Below are 19861 nucleotides of genomic sequence, written 5' to 3'. Positions count from 1 at the left end.
ACAAAGCTATGACTGAAGAACTTTGTAATGTGGAAAATCCGACGTCTGTTCTGCTATTCCTGTTCTAAGTCACACTTACGCAGAAATGTAAATCTTGTCTAAAATAGTAAATTCTGCTGGCTTTGCTTTATTATCTAGTGGCGAGAAAAGATCACGCCTGGTAGTCAATGTAACTTTTATTAAAACTTCTGGTGTGAACATGGTCTGGCACCAGAAGATACCTTCTGTCAACAGAGCTCCTGTTGCAATGGAGCAGCTGGTCTGGGTCTTATGGCAGAAAATGTCCTTTTTCTAGGACAGCTTCTGTCATATGGGAAAGCTGCTGTAGCTCTGCCAGAAAATTACTCCTCCTGAATCCAGTCAGAATACAGAGCAGCACCTGCCTCCTTCCACATAAACCTAACTTGGTGCCAGTAGTATAAAGTTCATGGGTTAGGAAAAAATATCCATTAAACACTAAGTTGAACCCAAAAGCACTTGAATGCCCCTCCAGGAGCAGGAAGTCTGGTGATGCATCTTCCAGTTGACAAGCATGTCAGTGTTTTAATAAATCATTTTCATAATTATGTGACCAGTATGAGCAGTTCAAAGTATATTAACCCAATTAAAAGATCAAGCATCTTTTTTATGAGGCATGATTGCAAAAATGTGCTGTGCATAGACGGCCAGAAAAAGAGATTAAACTATGAAAACTTGGATAAAACATTAAGATTTCACTAAGGACATATTTAAAGTTTTCAGTGAAAAAAAACCCTGAAATATGTTTGATTTTATTATTTAAAAGGTTTTGATTATCAAGAAAACCAAAAATGTTTTGTCTTGTTCAGCTTTCTATTTCAAAACATTCCAAAATTTCAAAAGAAACAAGAATTTTCAATAAACTTTTTTTCCCCAAAATATGGATACTTTTGATCAAATTTGTTTTCCATAGAAAATTTCATCACATTTTCTATTGACATGGATGCAAGCTGTGAGTGTTCTTCTTATGGTCAGTGCTGAGGATATTTATCATCGCCCTGCTGGAGGATTGGGCATTAAGACATCAGAGTTTACATGTGAAGGAAAGAGACCATTTTCATTTGACCTATTTAAAGAAAAAGAATAGAAAGGATTGGTGAGTCTTCTGAGTCACCTAGGGTTGCCAGGGACCATCCTGAATAAAAGGATGACCTTTAAATGCTCTTTGAAGTGATTAGAGACTTGGACACAGTGAATCAGAGCTTTCTCAGCTGTTCTTACTGCACGTATTTTTATATCTGTTTGGGATGTTGTGTGTGCAGCTGCAGATATGTTAGTAGAAAAAGAAAATTAAATATTGACAGGGACTTAGTGCTATGCATATTATGATTTACAGTAATGACCAGGTAGGCAGCTTGCGTGTTATATCCTTAGGCCTTGTATCTGTTTTAAATATTCCTCCTAGGTATCCTATGTGCTAGTTCGGTTGCCTCATTAGCATAAAGCCATAGTCTCCTATCTGAGGACTTATCGATTTTTAATGTGATTAAACTTGCAGCACCTCTTTGTATGGTTTGAATACTTGGATGATTACTTATTTTCTTAAAATGAGACAATCTGGGTTTTACCACGTTTTTCCATGGTGAACAGAAAACCTAGATTCCTAGTCATTACCTTTTTTCCTCTGAATATTTATTAAAAGCAGTTATGTCTAAGTTACCACATCTTAAATTTTAGCATGCCAAAGCCATGTGACAGGCAAGGAAGGGCCTATTCCCTGTGCTCACAGAAGTAGGGTTGGGAATTTTTATAGATGCCTCCTTTTTTGTAACCGGTTTTAAAAACAAAGGCTAGCTTCAGGCATCATCATGTTGATATCTTTATTCTGTGAAAATGTTCCAACAACTCTATAGATTTGTCAGTGTGGTGATAATATCCTGTCATCTTAGTTTGCAAGACAGCCCCATTGAAATATGAATTGGGCTATATAAAGTTGGCCAATTAGGTTGCAAAAATGTACATACGATGGTATGTATACTGCTAAAGAAGGCACTTGTTATAAGGATTGCCAGTGTAATAATGTAAGATTTTCACGCCTTTTTAATATAATAAAAGAACAATATTGAGCATTGAACTGTGCTTTCAAACTTTTTTTTACTTAAAGAAATAGGTTGCAGTGCATAAATGAGAATGTGGGATCTTTTCTTGTCTTTTTGCTGGGTGTGTAGTCAATTCTTGTTGTTATATGATATAGAAGGGTTATAAAATTTCTTCTGAAATTGATATTTATTTTTTTCTGTTGAAGTTTCTATCCTGACAAGGGACAACCTGAGAAAGCTGGTAACTTAATACTATATCAAACTGTGAAATTGAAGACATTGCAACTTGGTTTAAAATTTAAAAAAATATTCTTTTGGAGAAGCATTCCATAGAAGCCACATGCCTATTGCTGTACAAAATTGGGGATACAGGCCTTGCACTATAACATATATTTTCTAGAATTTTTTAAGGGGAAAAAACTACAGTTATAGCTTGATTCCTAGTTTTTTTAGGGAGTATCTCATCTTATGACAAGGGCAACACAATTTACAGTTTAACTTACCCTGCTTTGTTTGACTTGGCAGAGCTGTGTGTACTGTGGGGAATTTCCATATCCAAGCTTATGTCAAATATAGTCAGTCAGCCATCAACATATATCTGTGCCCTTTTATGGATCTTTATTTACATGTTTGCAGGGCTTTGTAATACCATGTGCTTCTAGAGGTTATGGCCATGTTTCCTGTTTTTTTCCTGATAGCACAGACCAGACCAGAAACTAAGATTACCCTAACGTGACAAGTGCAAAAACTTCTGTGGCTATTTGTGTTGAAAGTTATTAGAAGTGCATAGTTTTTCCTAACACACCTTTGAAAGAACAAGAATAATGCTGTGCTATAGATTTGGGGGATTTATGGTGGAATGAGCAGAGATAAGAATCAGAAAAGCTTGTTATCCCTGACTTAGGCAGGAATTCAAGGAAGTCACTTCATTCCTGTATACCTCAGTTAGCAGGAAGAGGAAGGGAATGATAATGCTTACACGCCTTTATAAAACATTTTGAAATGTGTGGCTGGAAAGATCTGTGCAACTGTTGTACTGTTTATTCTTGCCTTAGTGGGGAGGCAGACCTTCAAGACTAGGTTAGGGGGAGGTTAGATCGTGTTAAAATGGCCACCTGATCTAACTTAGTTAACCCAGGTACAGACCTTGCACTTAGATCCTCAGTTAGGTCGATCTAAGTGCAAACTACAGAAGTTCTAGGATGCTTAGATCTGTCAAAAAAAATGGATGACCCAACCTAAGTTAACTGTATCTTTGAAGTAGTCTAACTTCAGGTATGGCAGGACCAGTCTAACTAAATTTCTGTACATGTTCAAAGCACAGCTCCGGGTCTTGGAAAGCCTGTCTACTGGTCCCAGCTCTGGCATGTGCTTTTCCTACCCCCCAAACCCCTGGTGCTGGGCTATTTTTAACTCTGTGGCTCCCCCCCACAACCCCAGATGAACAACCCCCCTCCCAGCAGACAAGCTAGCTCACCCTCCTGCAAGCCCGCTAAACCCTCTGGTGCTGGGAGTTGATGGAAATAAGTTAGGGTAAGGAGAGCGGCAGGAGGGAGTAGCAGGCAGTTCATTCACTGGAGGAGTTGTTCATTTTGGAGTAGGAGGGTCAGGGGGCTGATCCTCAAGGCTAAGTATAGGCTATCCTAACATGTAGGTACAGACTATCCTAACATTTATTTCACTGCCTGTCACACTATCTAGACTATCTTAGGTACAGAAATCTCCTCCTTCCTATCCTGCCAAACTCCCCCGATCCCACCAAACCTCCCCTACAAAGCTGCTGCTCCCCTCCCCCCAACTCCAATTTACATTAGATTGGGTGGCTATTTTTAACCCAATCTAACCCTCCCCCAACCTCTCTGAATGTTTGTACGTACCATAAATATGCAGTTTGTTCCTCTTTGGAGGGTGAGTTACATAAATTAAGATTTTATTTTAGAATTGAGTTGTAAGACTAGGAAGATACATAGCACAGAGGATGAACTCAAAAATGAAATTGTACTAATTTAAAGTAAGATTGGTGAATCAGCCTCTACTTTGTATGGAAAAGCATATGTTGTTCAAAAGGTATATAAGTGCATAATGAGGATCATGCCAAACATAACTTTTATCAGCTTTGTGCACGTGTTTCTTGGGCCATCCCTGCATGTGTCAGACCCCAGAGTAACTGAGGGACCTGATGGCTGATCCAAATTACTTCAGGATGCCCACTGCTCCATTAGGGAGTTTTGGTACCTAGGGGTTGCTGAGTCACAGGATATTCTAGCCAGGACCATTTCTCCTCCTGCTGTGTCTAATCAGAGGTTCCTTTGGCTAGTGGCAGACATTCAAAAAGCCTGACCCTGAATTGATTCAATCTTTGCAGTTTAGTATCATAGTATCATAGTTGGGACCTACGGAAAGGACCTAAACAAATCATCAGGTCTGACCCCCTGCCCCAGGCAGGAATTGGTGCTGGGATCATATCACGCCACCCAAATATCTGTCCAGCCTCCTCTTGAAGACACCCAAGGTAGGAGAGAGTACCACCTCACTTGGGAGCCCTCGCTGTAAAGTAATGTCTACTGATGTCCAGCCTGAACCTTCTCTCTAACAATTTGTGACTGTTATTCCTAGTAACCCTGAAGCTTGAACCGATTTGAAGGTGGATAGACATTCCCTTTTCATTCCAGAAATACAAGCACATGCCTGCAGTGGCTCAGGCTAGAAGCTGGGGGGTGCTAGAGCAGCCCTTCCTTCCCTTGCACAGGGTTGAGCTGAGGCAGACATGGCCAAGCCCCGGCAGGATTGGGGGGGGTCGTCCCCCCGCCCCTTAATAACAGAGCATTTATCAGCTCTGTTAGGAGTGTTTATCACCCCATCAGAAAACAAACAGCATCTCAAATTAGTTCAAGCTTTTCTTAAATAAAGAAGGAATGGAGGGACATTACCAGCTGAGCTGTTGATTAGCTCCAAACAGCCCTAAACCAACACTGCTGTCTGCCACAGCACTGATATACCCACCATGTGGTCTGATAGCTAATGCTGTGTGTCTGTGTAAGGCAGAGGGGATGGGGGATCCCTGCTTAGCAGGGAATGGTGAGGGAAGCGGGGAGCAGGCAAATACTCGGTGCCTGCAAATCTCTGCTGAGCTCCAGCCAGGGAGCAGAGGGGAGGAGCCAGCCTTGCTGTAGAGCAGAGATCCCCACCGAGCCCAGAGAGCATGCTGGGATGCTGGGGGAGTCTGGTTTATCTTAAGCCAGCAAGGGGTCTGGAACAGACACTGCATAAACCGGTTTTACCCAAATCAGTTCAGTCTGATACTGCATTCAACCAGGTTTATCTCAAACCGGTTTCAGCCATTTTCAAACTGGTTTATATGCACTAAACATCTGCTCTGTTGCAGGTTTAAATCAGTTTCTGATCACTTAAACTAGTTGATGTGTAATGTCTGTCCCTAGCGTTTAAGTCTGGGGGTTCTCAGGCAAGCAGTTAAACTGAGTTTCCCCATTCTTCTGTGTCAGTGGAACAGTGTAGAGCAGCTAGAATGCAGAATAGAGCCATACGAGTTATTTCCTATACTAGTGAGTCTGAACAGAATCTTAATTCTGACATTAAAATAAGACAGGCTACCTACCTCACTTAGAGTGGAGAGAGGGAGTAGCCTAATGAAGAATATTAAAGTCCTTTCTTGGGTGTGAAAAGAAGCATTGCTGCTTCATTCAGGAGAAGATGAGAACATGAGGAAGGACTCAAATGTAGGATTGCTTTGTATGAAGTGAACTTTGTAGAGGAAGAAGTTAACCACCATATGCCTCAACTGGAACAACTTGAATTAAAAAGTATTTTTAAAAAGAAGCCTGATTTTTTTTAAAGAAGCTTAAATTTAAAATAGTTAGAACCGCCAGCTCAACTCTCCTTCCTGTCCCCAAACCCTAAGCCCTGAATAATTTGTCTGAGTTCCATACATTTTCCCAAGTTCCTATTTGTAAGTCTTCTCTATGTGGGTACGTTTCATCTGGAAACAGTAGAGTTTCTTTATTTCACTGCCTGTCCCACTAACAGTTTTGGAAGCAAAACTTCCCATATAGGGGCAGGCCCTTTCACAATTAGAATCAGCAGTACTTTTAATTCTTGTTTAGTTGTAGGACTTGTTAAAACAAATAGATGTCCTGCATGTAGTGGGACTGTTACTACACAACCTGCTTTGTACCACACCATCATTTACTGTGCTTCATGTCCTTGTAAAAATGAATAGCTTCAGAGGTTTTAACAACACAACACTCACGGGTCCTATAGTGAAGAAGGGAGCAGGGAACACTGTTCTCATCTGGATACTTGATCTGTCTGTACCTGCTCATTTTAAATAGTAAGTAATTCCAAAAATATGTTGAGAATCATTGTGGATGACCATGCCCTGGTTTACATAACTTTTCCTGGTTTATGTACCTTCTCCTCTGTGCCTACAAAAATTTCCCCTATATTTATGGAGAGGTGGGTTGTTTCAGAAATCTCTCTGTCCTCTGCCTCTGCTGTGTTCATGTTACTTGCTGCAGGAGGCAGAGGAAAAGAGAAATCAGAACTGCCTGCCAAGAGCCAGTCATGACGCACAGCAAAAAAAAAAGAAAATAAAATATACACTCCCCTTTAGCAAATCAGCAACCTTCTCACGTCTGCTTTAAGGGCTTAAACAATATGTGGGCTTGGCTCAGAAAAGGCTCTTAGAGCTTCAGTGTCTGCTTGTTTTTGAATAGTAAAAGAAGGCAGCTGTGTGTTCAGTGCACAGTGCATTGTTATTAGGCCTCTGTCTCTTTACAAGCTGGTACTCAGTTGCGATCTACTTCGAAACTTCAGTTCAGCCCCCCAGACATTTATGTCTAGGTGCTTTTGTTATTAGGCCTCTTCAGAATCCTTTGCATTACCACTGTTGTACGTGCAATAAGATGTTTCTAGCTGAAGTAGCACCACATTTTTGCATAGATAATTTACATGGAGTTTATTGTCCTAGCTAGAAAAGTGATACCATCACAGTTTTCATAACAGACTGTATTTACTCTGTCTGTAGGATGTAGGAAAAAAAATTACTAAAATCAAGTATTTTTCTCATTTTCATAATGTTTTCATGGTATACTCATATTCTGAACCCAAACTAACTTGCTAGTAGAAGGTATACACAGACAATTAATACTGTATTTTCTCACATACAAGGAACACTTTCCCCCCAAAATCAGCCCCCCAAACCAGGGTGCATGTTTTAAGCAAGGTTGCTGATTTTCTGCCTGGGATAGAAGCAATCTGCATTGATTCCTGCTTCACGGTACAGCAGCTGTTGCATTACTAGTTAGGCAGCTGAGGGAGTCAGTTGACTTAATTGTTCTTCATTCCAGGTGTGTTAATGATTGTCTCACCTTTTTAATGATCTTGACGTTCGGCTAATCAAGCTAACCTTTCTTAGTTCAATTTTGCTGTCTGCTAGCTTCTCCTAGACTCTATCTTCCTATTTCACAACCTTAGGGATTCTAGCTCTTTTCAAAATCATAGATCTACATATGGAGACCAGTTTTCAGTAGCAGCTAGGGTTACAGCGTTTAAGAAGTGGGAAAGGGCCTGCGAGTCAGATGAACCTTAGGCTCTGTCTGTGCTCTATGCAGTCATAACTGTGGCAAAATCTTTTTGTCTTCATTCTACCTTTCAAAAACAGGGCATATATTATATTCAGGAATGGAGGTGGGTGGCGTGTTGTGTTTGAGAAAATAAGGTCGTTAGTTTTCGTTGTGTATTAATGTTGATACAATACAGATTGTGCACTGAATCCTGCCTTTGAGGCTTCCTTTTACAGATCAAATTAGTGGACTGTTTGCAGTGTTAGGAGACCTGTCTATATAAGTAATCCTCATGGTTTTTGATGCCGTTGAAAGGTAAAAAAAAATTTTGGCTTAGTTTCATCATAAGTTATATAATTATTTATATACCAAACACTATTTGAAATATAAACATTTCAATTGCCTCCTCTCTTCTAATTTTTAGAAAAGTGTGGACAGTTTCAGAGAGGTCTCCTCAAATACCCAACCAAGATGATTTCCATTGTGACCTGCTGTAGGAGCAATCTGTAAGCCCATCCAGTATCTGGCACCTCCCTTGACACTTGAGTGATTGCTAAATGGAATCTAAACACCTTCCTATAAGAAGACATAGTAGAAAGAATCAGTTAGTCTATAAGTCTACCCTGTTCACTGCCTGGCTAACTACCTCTCTTTTTTATATTAGAACTAGACTGACACCACAAATTCATTTTATGTAGAGCACTAAGTAATTATTCCATGAGAAATACTTTGGGTACTCCCAACTCTAGCTTTCAGTTGATCTACCCCCACGTTCTATATTACAATTTCCTTTAAATTCTTTAAACCTTTTCCTTCTTTCTTTTCCCACACACTAAAATTAATTGCTCAACTTTCATATTATATTTCCAGGCACCTTTCCCATTTGTAAATCACCACATGTACCTATGGATCCATACAAATAATATTAGTTACACATCCTTGCAACATCTTGGCGTTTCTATTGTATTTTCCAAGTCCCTTTCTATTGTATATTAACAATGAAATCTTATCACTGTGTTTTATTTCCTGGCATAAGAACCTCCTCTGCATCCTTTTGTCACCAGTCTTTTATTTCATGATGGCTTCCTTCTTCTTTCATGTGGGACAGCTATTTCCTTGTCTTCACAGTACTTGGTTTCTTATGATTTCTTGACTGTTACCATCTTCTTGCATTCCATCTTTTTTCCCATGCTGTCCACCTTTCCATATACGGTAAAATTCGAATTCAGTAGTGCTCAACCTTTTGGCCCTGGGAGCCAGATGTGTGGGGTGGGGCCGGTCTGTGGGTCAGTTTGAGCTTTGCATGTTAGGACTGGACTCCGGGACCCAACACTGCCCCCCTCCATGTGCAGTGCTCACGGAACAGGCCCTGGGACCCAGCATGGCCCCCTCCTGCCCAGCACATGGGGATGGGCCTGGGGGCCTGACTCTGCTCCCTCCTGGCCTCTGCCACACTTGGTTTGGCTCCTAGGGGATGGTGTAAGGATTTGGCCCTGGGGTCTGGTGGTCTGATCCAGTATAAAGAGCCTGGGGGTCCCCACAGGTCTAAAAAGTTTGTGGTGGGGGAACAGTGCCACCACTTTTCTGCTGTCAAATTTCCAGACCTGGGGCAAGTCCTATGGCCTGGTTGACATAGGGCTGTAGGCTGGATCTGGCCTGTAGGCCAGGGTTTGAGCAATCCCATTCTAATCCATTATCTCATTTTCTCTGTGTATTATAATGGCTATGTAAACTTCTCCTTGCAGCCTTTATAACAGGGTGCTCTACCCCATTTAAAGGATGTTCCAAGTCATGGTCATGTCAGGATGTCAAGTCCTGATGGAGGATGTGCAGTTGAGTTGGAACAGGGGCTAGGTATTTTACTCAGGTGTCTGTGGTGCTCAGTATGTAAAAAGGCTGTTTAGAGTTCGGTCACGGGGGAGTCCTGGAGTGACAATGTCTGGATCAGAAGCTGAAATGAATGAATGTGCTCTGGGGAAGTCAGTTTGGAGAATACCACATAGAGCAGGAAGAAGGGCTGTGGGCACTTGGTCTTAAGGGGAAGCTGGCTGTGTGAGAAGCCTGCTATAGAAATAAAGCATACTGCTACAATTTACCCTGTCTGAAGGGAGAAGAAATATAAGGCAAAAAAAGAGAGCAGCAAGTATAGGATAAGATTGTGGAAGAAGGAAGCCAGGTTGGGCTAGGTCCATATTGGTTCTGTATGCACCTACACAGAACTTAGGCAGGATTTAGATGCTTAATTTTCAAAGAAAATCCACCTTAGCAAAGGAACTATGGTGAAAGCCAAGAGAATCATTGAGAATCGAAGAGGGAAATGCTGTGACTTAAAGGGACATATTTGAGGACTGGACCTTGGTATGGGCATTAAGATCTGAGAATCATAGAATCTGTTCTTTCATTAGCAGACAGGAAAAATATATCTAGCTAATATCTGGGAAAGGCTCTGTGGTCAATCCTAGTAGGTTAATATCCTGATAAAAAGGCATAATTTATTTGTTTTAAAATATAAGAACTGCAGTTGGAGGAAGTGACAGGTATTACCCACTTCTGTTGGGTAATACTGCAGTAAGACAGAGGTAATACTACATCTCTGGGGTGCAATAAGGACCAATATTTGCTCTATCTTTGAGCATGGATAGTATTTTATATTATTAACTTATTTATTGTCTACTAGAATAGTGATTGCTTTAATTAAGATGCACGGTTCTATTGCTATTTGATGATTTCTCATAGTGTGAGAAATGCAAAAATAAAGACTGAATTCTACACCAGGGTCTTTTGTGTGGGGAAAAAAAAAACTTCATAGAAATCCCTCCATGTGAATTAACTCTGCTGTAAAGCCTGACAGTGGCCAGACAGGTGCTGAGCTGAGCCTACCTTCATTATGCAAAATTACTGTTTATGCTGCCTTATCCTCCCACACCCATTTGTTGTCACCTGTTGTATCTTAGGATAAACCTAAGCTATGAATTTTCCTGGGGCAGCTACTGTGTTGTTGTTCCTGTTTGTACAGCACTCCTTGGGGTAAGAGATCCTACTGCAAATTGAGTAAGAATGAGATTTTTTTTTTTGTAGTACCTCATCATTAACTCTGCCCCTAGTGAAATCAGTGGAAGGCTTACCTTTGATTTTAGCAGGGACTGAGTTGGGTAGCTTCGGACCATTTTTCATGCTCAACACCTACGCTATATTTATTTTACAAATGTTCTCACCAACATTAAGTAAATTAATTTGGAGCTGGTGATTTCCAGAGGACAAAAGGCCAGGTATGAATTCTATTTTCTTGGACCCTAGGGCAGAAATAGAGTATCTTCACTGCAGCTATGTCAGCCCCGTAAAGTAATCTTTGCAATTCTAGCAGGTACCTGTCAGGAAGTAGGGGCAAGCAAAGTAGGTGCTGTCCCTCCCTTCTCCTGACCCCAAACAGTATGTGGGGAATCCCCATAGAGCTGGCTGTGCATGTCCTGTGTGGGGGCCAAATAAAATCCTGCTCTTTGATGGTGAACCCACTAAAGAGGCAGGATTTACTCCACAATGAGAAGCCACTGCATCCTTCAATAGTCTTTCATTTCTGACATCTAGAGAATTTTGTGAGTAAACATTTTCTGGATTCTAACTGAGGTTTCTAGTTACTGTTCTTATATTTTACTGCCTCTGTGGCTGGAAACTTCTGCCAGCTGCCTGCTTAAGAGCAAGCGATAATATTTCTTCTCCACAAGCAAATTTGGCATCTGTGTTTATTTTCAGTATTGTGGTTGTTACGATCGTCGTAGGATAAAAACCCTGCATGTTATTTTTGACCCTTTACCAACATGCAGCGATCATCTTTCAGGGTTAAAATATTAAATAACCCGCCTCATGCAAGTACAAACAATACTGTGCTATGACCAACACAATATTGATCACCTAAGTAACTTAGTTTTCATGTTGTTATGGTTCCAGCATTAAAAATGTCTTTCCAGAGCAATGAACAAAGAAGCTATTCCTGTGATACAAAGGTTGCATGCAATAAATTGAAAGCAAACATTTACTACAATGCATATTCTTTTGTCTCTTTTCTTGCTTAGATTGAAAACATAGATGCATGCCTGAGTTTCTTGGCTGCCAAGGGAATTAACATACAGGGTCTTTCAGCAGAAGGTGAGTCAATCTGTCGTTAGCAAATGTACTTTATAATGAGGGGCTTTACACTGGAGATAAAATACGAAACTATGACTAATACAAATGACTTTAACTTGTGCTTCTGTTTTTTTTCCCTATGTTTTTACCATATCTCTGTAAAAGGTGAGTATAATATAAGTCTAGGCTAAGTACAGTTGACTAATTAATTGTACAAATAAATGGCGAGAAGTTTAGGACTTCTAAACTTTCTAAAAAAAGGCAAGATCAGAAATATTGCAACTGAGCTCTACAAATTACACTGTGGAAAACAAAAATTATATGGCTATGGTCATGACAAAGGCAAATTATATCCTAAATATGGTAGCATGTGAAAATTATAGATATAAAGAAACAAAAAAACCCCATATATGGCTGTGTCTTGTAAACACATGTTGCAAAATTAGGCAAGTGAAGTTGTCCTCCTGTAGTAGATCAAGTCTTGTACATCTGTACTCATAGGATCATAACCTATATTTTTTGCCACATTAATAACAAGCTGCGTCATCAATTGTGCTGATGAATCAGTGTTTAGAATTTAAAATTAAAACTAATTATAAACACTTCGTATAACAGCGATTTTTTAAACTAGAAATGGGCCTGAACCTGAAGACTTCATCCAAATATTTTTGAACTGTGGGGAAACACAGATTTAGCAGGTTAAGCTATCTTCTTTGTTTAAAAATAGTTTTTAGTATTTCTGTTTGTAGTAGAATCACCAACTGTATTTCTTTAAAAAGTGTTTTGTACTGTACATCTGAATATATTGTGTTCCTTATTGAGAGATAGCACTAGTTCCTCATTGTTTATTTTTTCGTTCTGTTTTATGCAAAGGAGAGTTTCTGCTTTTTCATTTTCTTTAGGTAGATTTTTAAAATATGCCTCTAAATTTGTGTAACAGTAAAACGTAAATTGAATCAGGCCTTCTATTAAGTCTACCAGTCATCAGTGGTGTTATATGAGTAGCTATTCACTCTCCAAACTGAGAAGTCCCTTCATGATCTCGTTGTTACGTAGTGTATTCTCTCTCGTTCTCTCTCCCACTCCTGTTAAGAAGGCATAGAACTAATGAGTGTTCAAAAGGGATCAAACAAAATTTAATAGGCTTTTAAGTCTAATTCAGCACTTGATTTCACATACTTTGGCTTAAGTATGTTTGGAAAAGCAGTTGAGTGCCAGCAATCTGAGGAAGTGGCAGTTAACTCTGACTCTCAATATATTATGTTACACCTTCCTCAGTATTTCTCAGAACAAGTAATTGGATTTGCAAGTTCAGGTGAGAATACTTTGTGGGTTTGATTTCTTGACTTTGTTGTCAAATGTGATTTGAGAAGCTGGACATTTTGCAAATCGTGCATATTTTTTCTTCCATTTGGAGAATTGATTTACCTGGGTATAAAGCTAAGATTTCTTTCTCTGAGCTCTTGCCAACATACATAAAAACACAGTAGATATGAAAGCCTGTCTGATCAGGTGAACTGACACGTTCATAAATATAAGATCAACAAGCCCTTTCAGTTAGAAGAGGAAAGGCTTTCTGTCTTGGCTTTCTCTGCCTTGTTGCCAGCAGCTGGGAGCTCCTGACTGTAAGCACAGCATTGGGGAATCCCAGCTCTTCATGCCAAAGAGATAATTGTATGTGGTTTCTAGCTGTCTCACACTCTTAGTAAAAGACTAACTGGTTTGTTATGCCTGAAGTTCAGTGCTTGATGGTTTCTCAGAGTATTCCCCTTCCTGCTACCCATAGATATTTAAGTAAGAAAATCTAGTTAGTTGATGGATAAGAGTTCATCCGTTTTGGGTTATACTATATTGCCAAGTAGGCTGATAATGTGAGGCATGCACTTTACATTTAATATGTATGTGAGAAGAATTTCCCTTTAGGAAAAGATTATTATCTGTAAAAGAACAGATACCATTTGGCACCCTGAGGGTGAAGAAGGACAACTGGTTTTGGTTGAAGGGAAGATCTTTAACATAAATGCTGAAGGCTGGGTAGTACCTTGCAGGCTAACTGGTAAAAAGATAAATGATGCTATAGTGAAAACATTCTCATTGCCAGTTAAATGCTTACAGATTATTTCCTGTTTCATAGCATGGATTTTCAGTGAGGTAGTAGATGCCTCAAATAATTCCTTCCTCCTGTATTTATTAAGTCATATTTAATATAATACTGCTCATTTCAGTGTTTGCTACTGAACAGTTTCTATTCACAGCACTTCAGGCTTACTAGGTTCTGCCTGGGAGCAGAAGATTTTTATGGATGATGACCCCTGTAGCTTAGTTGAAACACACCATCTCCTGCTGCAAATAAATGACACCGCTAAAATAGATAGCCTACACTGGAAACATTGTTATGTATGTAAATATTATGCATGTACTATAAGTTCAAGTATCTTAACAAAGGTATAGCATTACACTAAATATAAATGGCTGTCAAGTGTTGCACTGTTCATATAACACGTCTCAGCCTTGCAGATACTGCAAAGAGGTTAGAGTACTGGTGTAAGCTAGGATATCCTATCTTCTCTTTGCTTTCTAATGCTTCAAAGCAACAGTGATCTTTTGGAGATTTGGAAAGATCTGAATGACTCCCTTGTTTGACTCCCAGACACCCTCTCTTTCACTTGCAGTCAGAGAAAACTGGGTGATGCTCTCCCCCATTGCAGTGGCACTTTAAAATGTAGGTTTAACGCTGTATATAATTGCAGAAAACAAGGCAGTGGGTCCAGGGGTGGATTGGGAGTAGGGGTGGAATGGTGCCAGATGAATGCCATTTCAGTTGAACATACGATGGGAGAAGTGGCCAGGGACATTTTTATTTTAAATCCTCAAAGTAAGTAAGAAACCCCCTTCCCTTCCCCTCCATGCTCAATGGCACATCTCCTTCTCCCCCACACCCCTACACATCACTGGTGCTGTCTTAGGTTGTCCCATGGGGGAGAAGCGGGGAGTTACAAAGCTGCTTCTGCCTGCTCCAGTTGGGGTCTGTGCAGAGCCGAGCTCAGCCAGGGACAGAGGCAGCAATGGGCGGGTCCTCTCTGGTCCCTGTCTGGTCCCTCTGTTTTCTCTGCCAGCCCAGGAGAAGACTCGGGGGAAAAGGAACGCACCTGCTATTGCCACTATCTCTAGCTGACTAGAGATAGAAATGTACTGTTGAACATGGAGGGAAAGGGAAGGGGGAAGGAAAATTTTTACCTGATTGAGGGACCTTAAAAAAGTCCCTCACTGCAATTTATACAATGCAGTCTGCCTGACCTGGTGTTTGTGGTGGGGGTGAGAGCAAGGGATGCAGCCACCTTTGCAGTGCAAATGACAAAATCCTGGATCCACCCATGAATGAGTCATTAATACATGGGATGTTCTCAGGTGATTCTAGAACAGTTGGCTCAACATAAACAATCCTTTCCTACTTAATGCCTTAATTTGGATTCAGACATAATTTTTTATCCTCCCAAAAGGAGCTTTAGGTTAACTGATCAACAAGGACTCTGGTTTTCTCTGAATTTAAAAAAATCTCCAGTTTATGGTTAAAAAAGTAACCCCAAATCCACATTTTTTGTGACTAAAATGAAACAACACTATATATATGTCTACATATTAGTGGCATTTCATTTAAATCATGGAACAATGTGGATTTGGGGTTACTTTTTCCACTGAAAATTGGGGATTTTTTTTAAATCAGAGAAAACCAGGATCCATGCTGATCAAATACTGACTGGCTGACTTGTCTGTGTAGCTCCCCTGAAATCAATGGGGCTCCCCATCCATGATGGGTAAATTAGGGGATTTGGCCTAATAAATCTACAGTGGAAGCACTGCAATAACCAAAGAGAAAATGTAAACCTGTCTGCCGTTCTATAATTAACACTAATTCTTGACCTTGATAAGACACATACATATTACTATCTTTGTTTCACCTTGTGTGAATTTGTTAGCATGCTTCATAATTTCTGACAGATAGTGACTGAGGCCCGAAGAAAACTTAGTGTGCAAAGTTTGCAGAGTAACATATCTAGGGCAAACAAATCACGTCATAGATACCTGTAAGCCACTCCTACCAGATAACTCATGTCCTGCTGGGAGTACCTTGTGATCTCACTATTTACTGATGCCTTTCATAGCATGACTTCTCTGTTCCCAAAGATATAGCAGTGCCTATCCCACGGGAGTTAGAGGGGGATACTAGTAATGGCTGCTACTTTGAAAGATTAACTGTTAATAGAAAAATGCAACATATTCCATAGACTGAAATTTTGAGTCTTAAATGCCATATTGTTTAAAATCCTACTCTGGGACACACTCATTAACTATCATGGAAAATGAGGATGTTATTTAAAAAAAAAAAAAAAGCAGAAAGGACATGGAACCCATTAAACCAGGGGTTCGCAAACTTTTTGATACCATGACAAGAGGGTTGCAAACTTCTCTTCCCTCCCTGGAAGTGGTGGTGTGCGGCTCAGGGCCCCACTGCCATTGAGCACTCCATGCGGCCACCATGTGTTGCTTGCCACTTCCCCACATCCAAGTCTGGCCGGTAGACGAGTGGAGGGCAGGTGTGTTCCCAGCCGCCAGCAGCCCAGACTTGGCTGTGGGGAAGTGGGCACAGTGCATGGCGGTGACACAGAGTGCTCAATGGCGGTGTCGGCCCCGTTCTCTGTGTCACCACTTCTAGGGAGGGAAGAGAATTTGCAGCCGCCTTTTAAGTTGCCAGGGGGTTGCAACCCACAGTTTGAGAACACCTGCATTAAACAGTGCCATTACCAAGCCAGCCAGTTAGGTAGGTGTGGGCAATTATTTCAGCTGGAGGGCCGCTTAACAAGTTTTGGTGAGGTGTTGAAAGCCACAAGGGTAGCCCTGCCCCTTGACAGGTGCCCTGCCCCTTGGTTCCATCTTGGAACTGGAAGTCAAGCCTCCTAACACCTGACCTTTGCCACCAGAAGTCTCTCCCCTTGCCCCTGAAAGTACTTCTTTTGGCTAGGGAGTTTGCCATCGTAGAACTGGGGAAGAAACAAATTATAGTCTAAAAATCAAGCAACATACATTAATCTGATTTCAAGAAATATTTTTTCCTGATTTATATGTATTTGTGTAGTGCACATAGAGGTGATTGCACAATAGCTTAAAATGAAGTCTTACTTTTGTATATTGTAGGGGGGAATGGAAGAGTATGGGTGGGTGGGTACAGGGTTTGTGGGGGGGGTATGTGTGGTATGTGTGTATGTGGGGTTTGGGGGAGAGTGTGTGTTGTGGGGCTGTGGGTATGTATGGATTTGTGGGTGAGTATGGGATATCTGGGGGGCTGTGAGTGTTTGGGGGGAGGGTAGATGGGGGGTTTTGGTGTGTGTGGAGGGGGAATGTGGCTGGGATGTGTGAAGGAGTATGGGGTGTGCATGGGGGGTATGGATGCATGTGTATGGTGATGCAAGGGGGTGTGTGGGTACACATTTTCAGCATGGGAAATGTTTTCTCATTCCCACATGTGTCTATTGCAGCATTTCAAAGGGTTTTGAGATGCTGCAAGAGGAATGTGTGCGCTTGTGTGGATGTGCCCCCATTGGTCATTCTGGCAGCATGCAGTTCCCGGCTGAATGGCTAGAACTGAAAGACACAGTAGGAGCTGGCCTGGCCTGGCCCCCATGGTTCCCAGCTGGCTCCTGCTGTGCTATGCGGTCCTGGCCACGCATCTGGGAACAACGTGCTACAGGAGTCAGCCTGGCCTGGCCAGCAGTGTACGGTTCCCGGCTGCATGGCCAGAACCCCATGGTGCAGTGCTTCTGGGTTCTGCCGCCGGCTTCTCCTGGGTCCTGCTGTCGCTGGGACCTTGTCATCTTTGACAAACAGCCAGGAGGAGATAATAATTAATTTTCTAAATTTTAGGGGCCCCATGGGCTGGATAGAATTGCCCACCTATTTTGCCCACCCTTGCAGTAAAATGTTTCTATGCTGGTTGCCAAGATCCACTTGGGTCACATATAATTTTATATGCTCCCTTTGCAAATCCCTCAAAAGAAGTAGAAGTTTATAATCCCTTCAGAGTGGAAATATAAACTGAATCCCTCTCTGGGACTCTAAAACTTGAATTTCTTTTTTATAAACAACCTAACTATTATGGAGAGGTTTACCAGGACAAAGCAGAATTTGCATTTGACAATGTACTGAAATAATTTGGCACTATCTAGTGTAGTACAGCTCTGATTAAATAAATGGGTTCTGCCATCTGCATATTTGTACAAGTGATAGCTCCTAGAATCCCTAGTTCTGGACCAGAACCACACTATGCTACACACTGTGCAAAAATACAGTCCCTTCCCAAGGGTATAAGTTTAATAAAGGGAACTTTCCACACACATATGGGACAACTTTTGTCTACTTTTTTGACTACTGCTTTGCCTTTAGACATACAGTCAGTAGGCCTGTGCTAAGCAGCAAGTATTCACTTCAGATTCGGCCGATTTGGAGGGACAGTAATTTGATCTGGTGAATTGAATCATTGTCCTGATTTGATTTGGCTGAATCAGATCCAAAGATTCAGCACTGCTTCGGAGATTCGGCCATAGACTAAACAGGCAGCAGTCCTTGATGCCAGACACAGCTGCCTCTAGCTGGTAAGTCTGTTGTGGTGGGCGGGGTGGGGAGGGAAAGGACATGGGGGTGGGGGACAGATCAACATCCCCACAGCAAGGGAGGGGGTTAGGGCTGGGACAAACTGCCCAGCTGGGACTTGGGGAGGGGGGCTCCCACCACTGTGTGCTGTTGTACACCACTGGTTTGGGAGGGCATGGGAGTGGGCATGTGCCCCTGGATCTGTGTGGGGCAGGCTGGGCCGGGATGCACTCTGAGAGGCTAGCCCCAGCTGCCTGCTGCCGGGCTGTGCTCTGCAGGGCAGATGGTGCCAGGGCTGTGCTCTGGGTGGCTCGCCCCCGCTGCCAGGCTATGCTCTGTGGGACAGGCAGAGCCAGGGCTGCGCACCAGTCTGTGGCTGGCACTAGCCATCTGGAGTGCAGCCCTGGCTCTGCCCACCCCACAGAGTACAGCCAGGCAGCGGAGGCTTGCTGCCCAGAGTATTGCCCTGGCCAAAGAGGGGGTGGGGTGGTTCACACCGCTACATGCTCTCAATACGGGAGCTGCTTGTGTGGCAGCTTATTCAGCAGCTCTCACTGCTACTCCTGCCACTGGTCCGGTAGGGCATAGGGTGGGGGCATGTGCCCCAGGATCTTCCCAGAGTGGTCAGGGTCAGGGCTGTGCCAGGCAAAAGGCGGAAGGCACTGGAAGCAGGGACTCTTCCCACCCACCACTAGCCCAGCATGAGTAGGGCTGGCTCGAGACTGAGCCCCTGTGCTGCCTGCAGACAAGCAGTGTACAACAGCGGGACCTGGCCCAGACTCCCCACACCTCATAGATGAGCAGCAGCTTCTCCCCAGCTGGGCAGCCAGCAGCAAAGCATGGGAGGGGGCACATGTGCCACCCAAAAACTCACTGCAGCCCCCCATAGACCCTGCTCTACTGCCTACCCTGCCCCGATCTGGAGGCACACCCTGCCATTGTGCCCTGCCACTGGTCACTCAGCCAGGGTGAAGCTGCTGCTTGTCCTTTAGGTGTAGAGAGGCCAGACCAGCTCCTGCCACTGCGTGCCGCTTGTCCAGAGGCAGCTTGGTGGCTCAGTCTTGCACTGGCCCCACACTGGCTGGGTGAGGAGCAGGGGGGCATAGCCCACGCTCCCAGTGCCTTCTGCCTTCTGTCCAGCGCAGCCCTAGACCTGCCCGCCCTGCACAGATTCTGGGCCACATGCCCCCACCCCATGTCCTCCTGTGCTGGGAGCACCGGCGAGAGCTGCTGGACAAGCTGCCACATGAGCAGCTCCCAGACCAGTGGTGCACAGTGGCGTGAGCTGCCCCACCTCCTCCCTTGGCAGCACTTGCCCCCGCCCCAGCCCCAATCCCTCCCTCACTGTGGCGGTGTTGATCTGCCACCCTGCCCCCAGGTTGTACAGCCTGTCCCAGCCCCAGCCCCAATCCCTTTCTCACTGTGGGGCCATTGATTTGTGGCCCCCCCCGCCCC

The 19861-nt window shown here is 42.8% G+C and overlaps 1 protein-coding gene across 3 annotated transcripts in view; it reads left to right on the top strand.

Moving 5' to 3' along the window:
* Nucleotides 1–19861, top strand: part of NAV2 (neuron navigator 2) — a 406244-nt gene that overhangs the window by 152315 nt on the left and 234068 nt on the right. For all 3 annotated transcript variants that reach the window (XM_019551622.1, XM_019551621.1, XM_019551619.1), the window contains exon 4: nucleotides 11710–11782. In XM_019551622.1, coding sequence (XP_019407167.1) covers nucleotides 11710–11782 — 73 coding nt within the window. The remainder of the gene's footprint in view (nucleotides 1–11709; nucleotides 11783–19861) is intronic.

This window comes from Crocodylus porosus, unplaced genomic scaffold (genome assembly GCF_001723895.1).
Source record: "Crocodylus porosus isolate Cpor-Errol unplaced genomic scaffold, CroPor_comp1, whole genome shotgun sequence".
NCBI lineage: Eukaryota > Metazoa > Chordata > Crocodylia > Crocodylidae > Crocodylus > Crocodylus porosus.
Note: the sequence above shows the minus strand (reverse complement) of the source record. Positions and strands in the feature narration are given on the sequence as shown.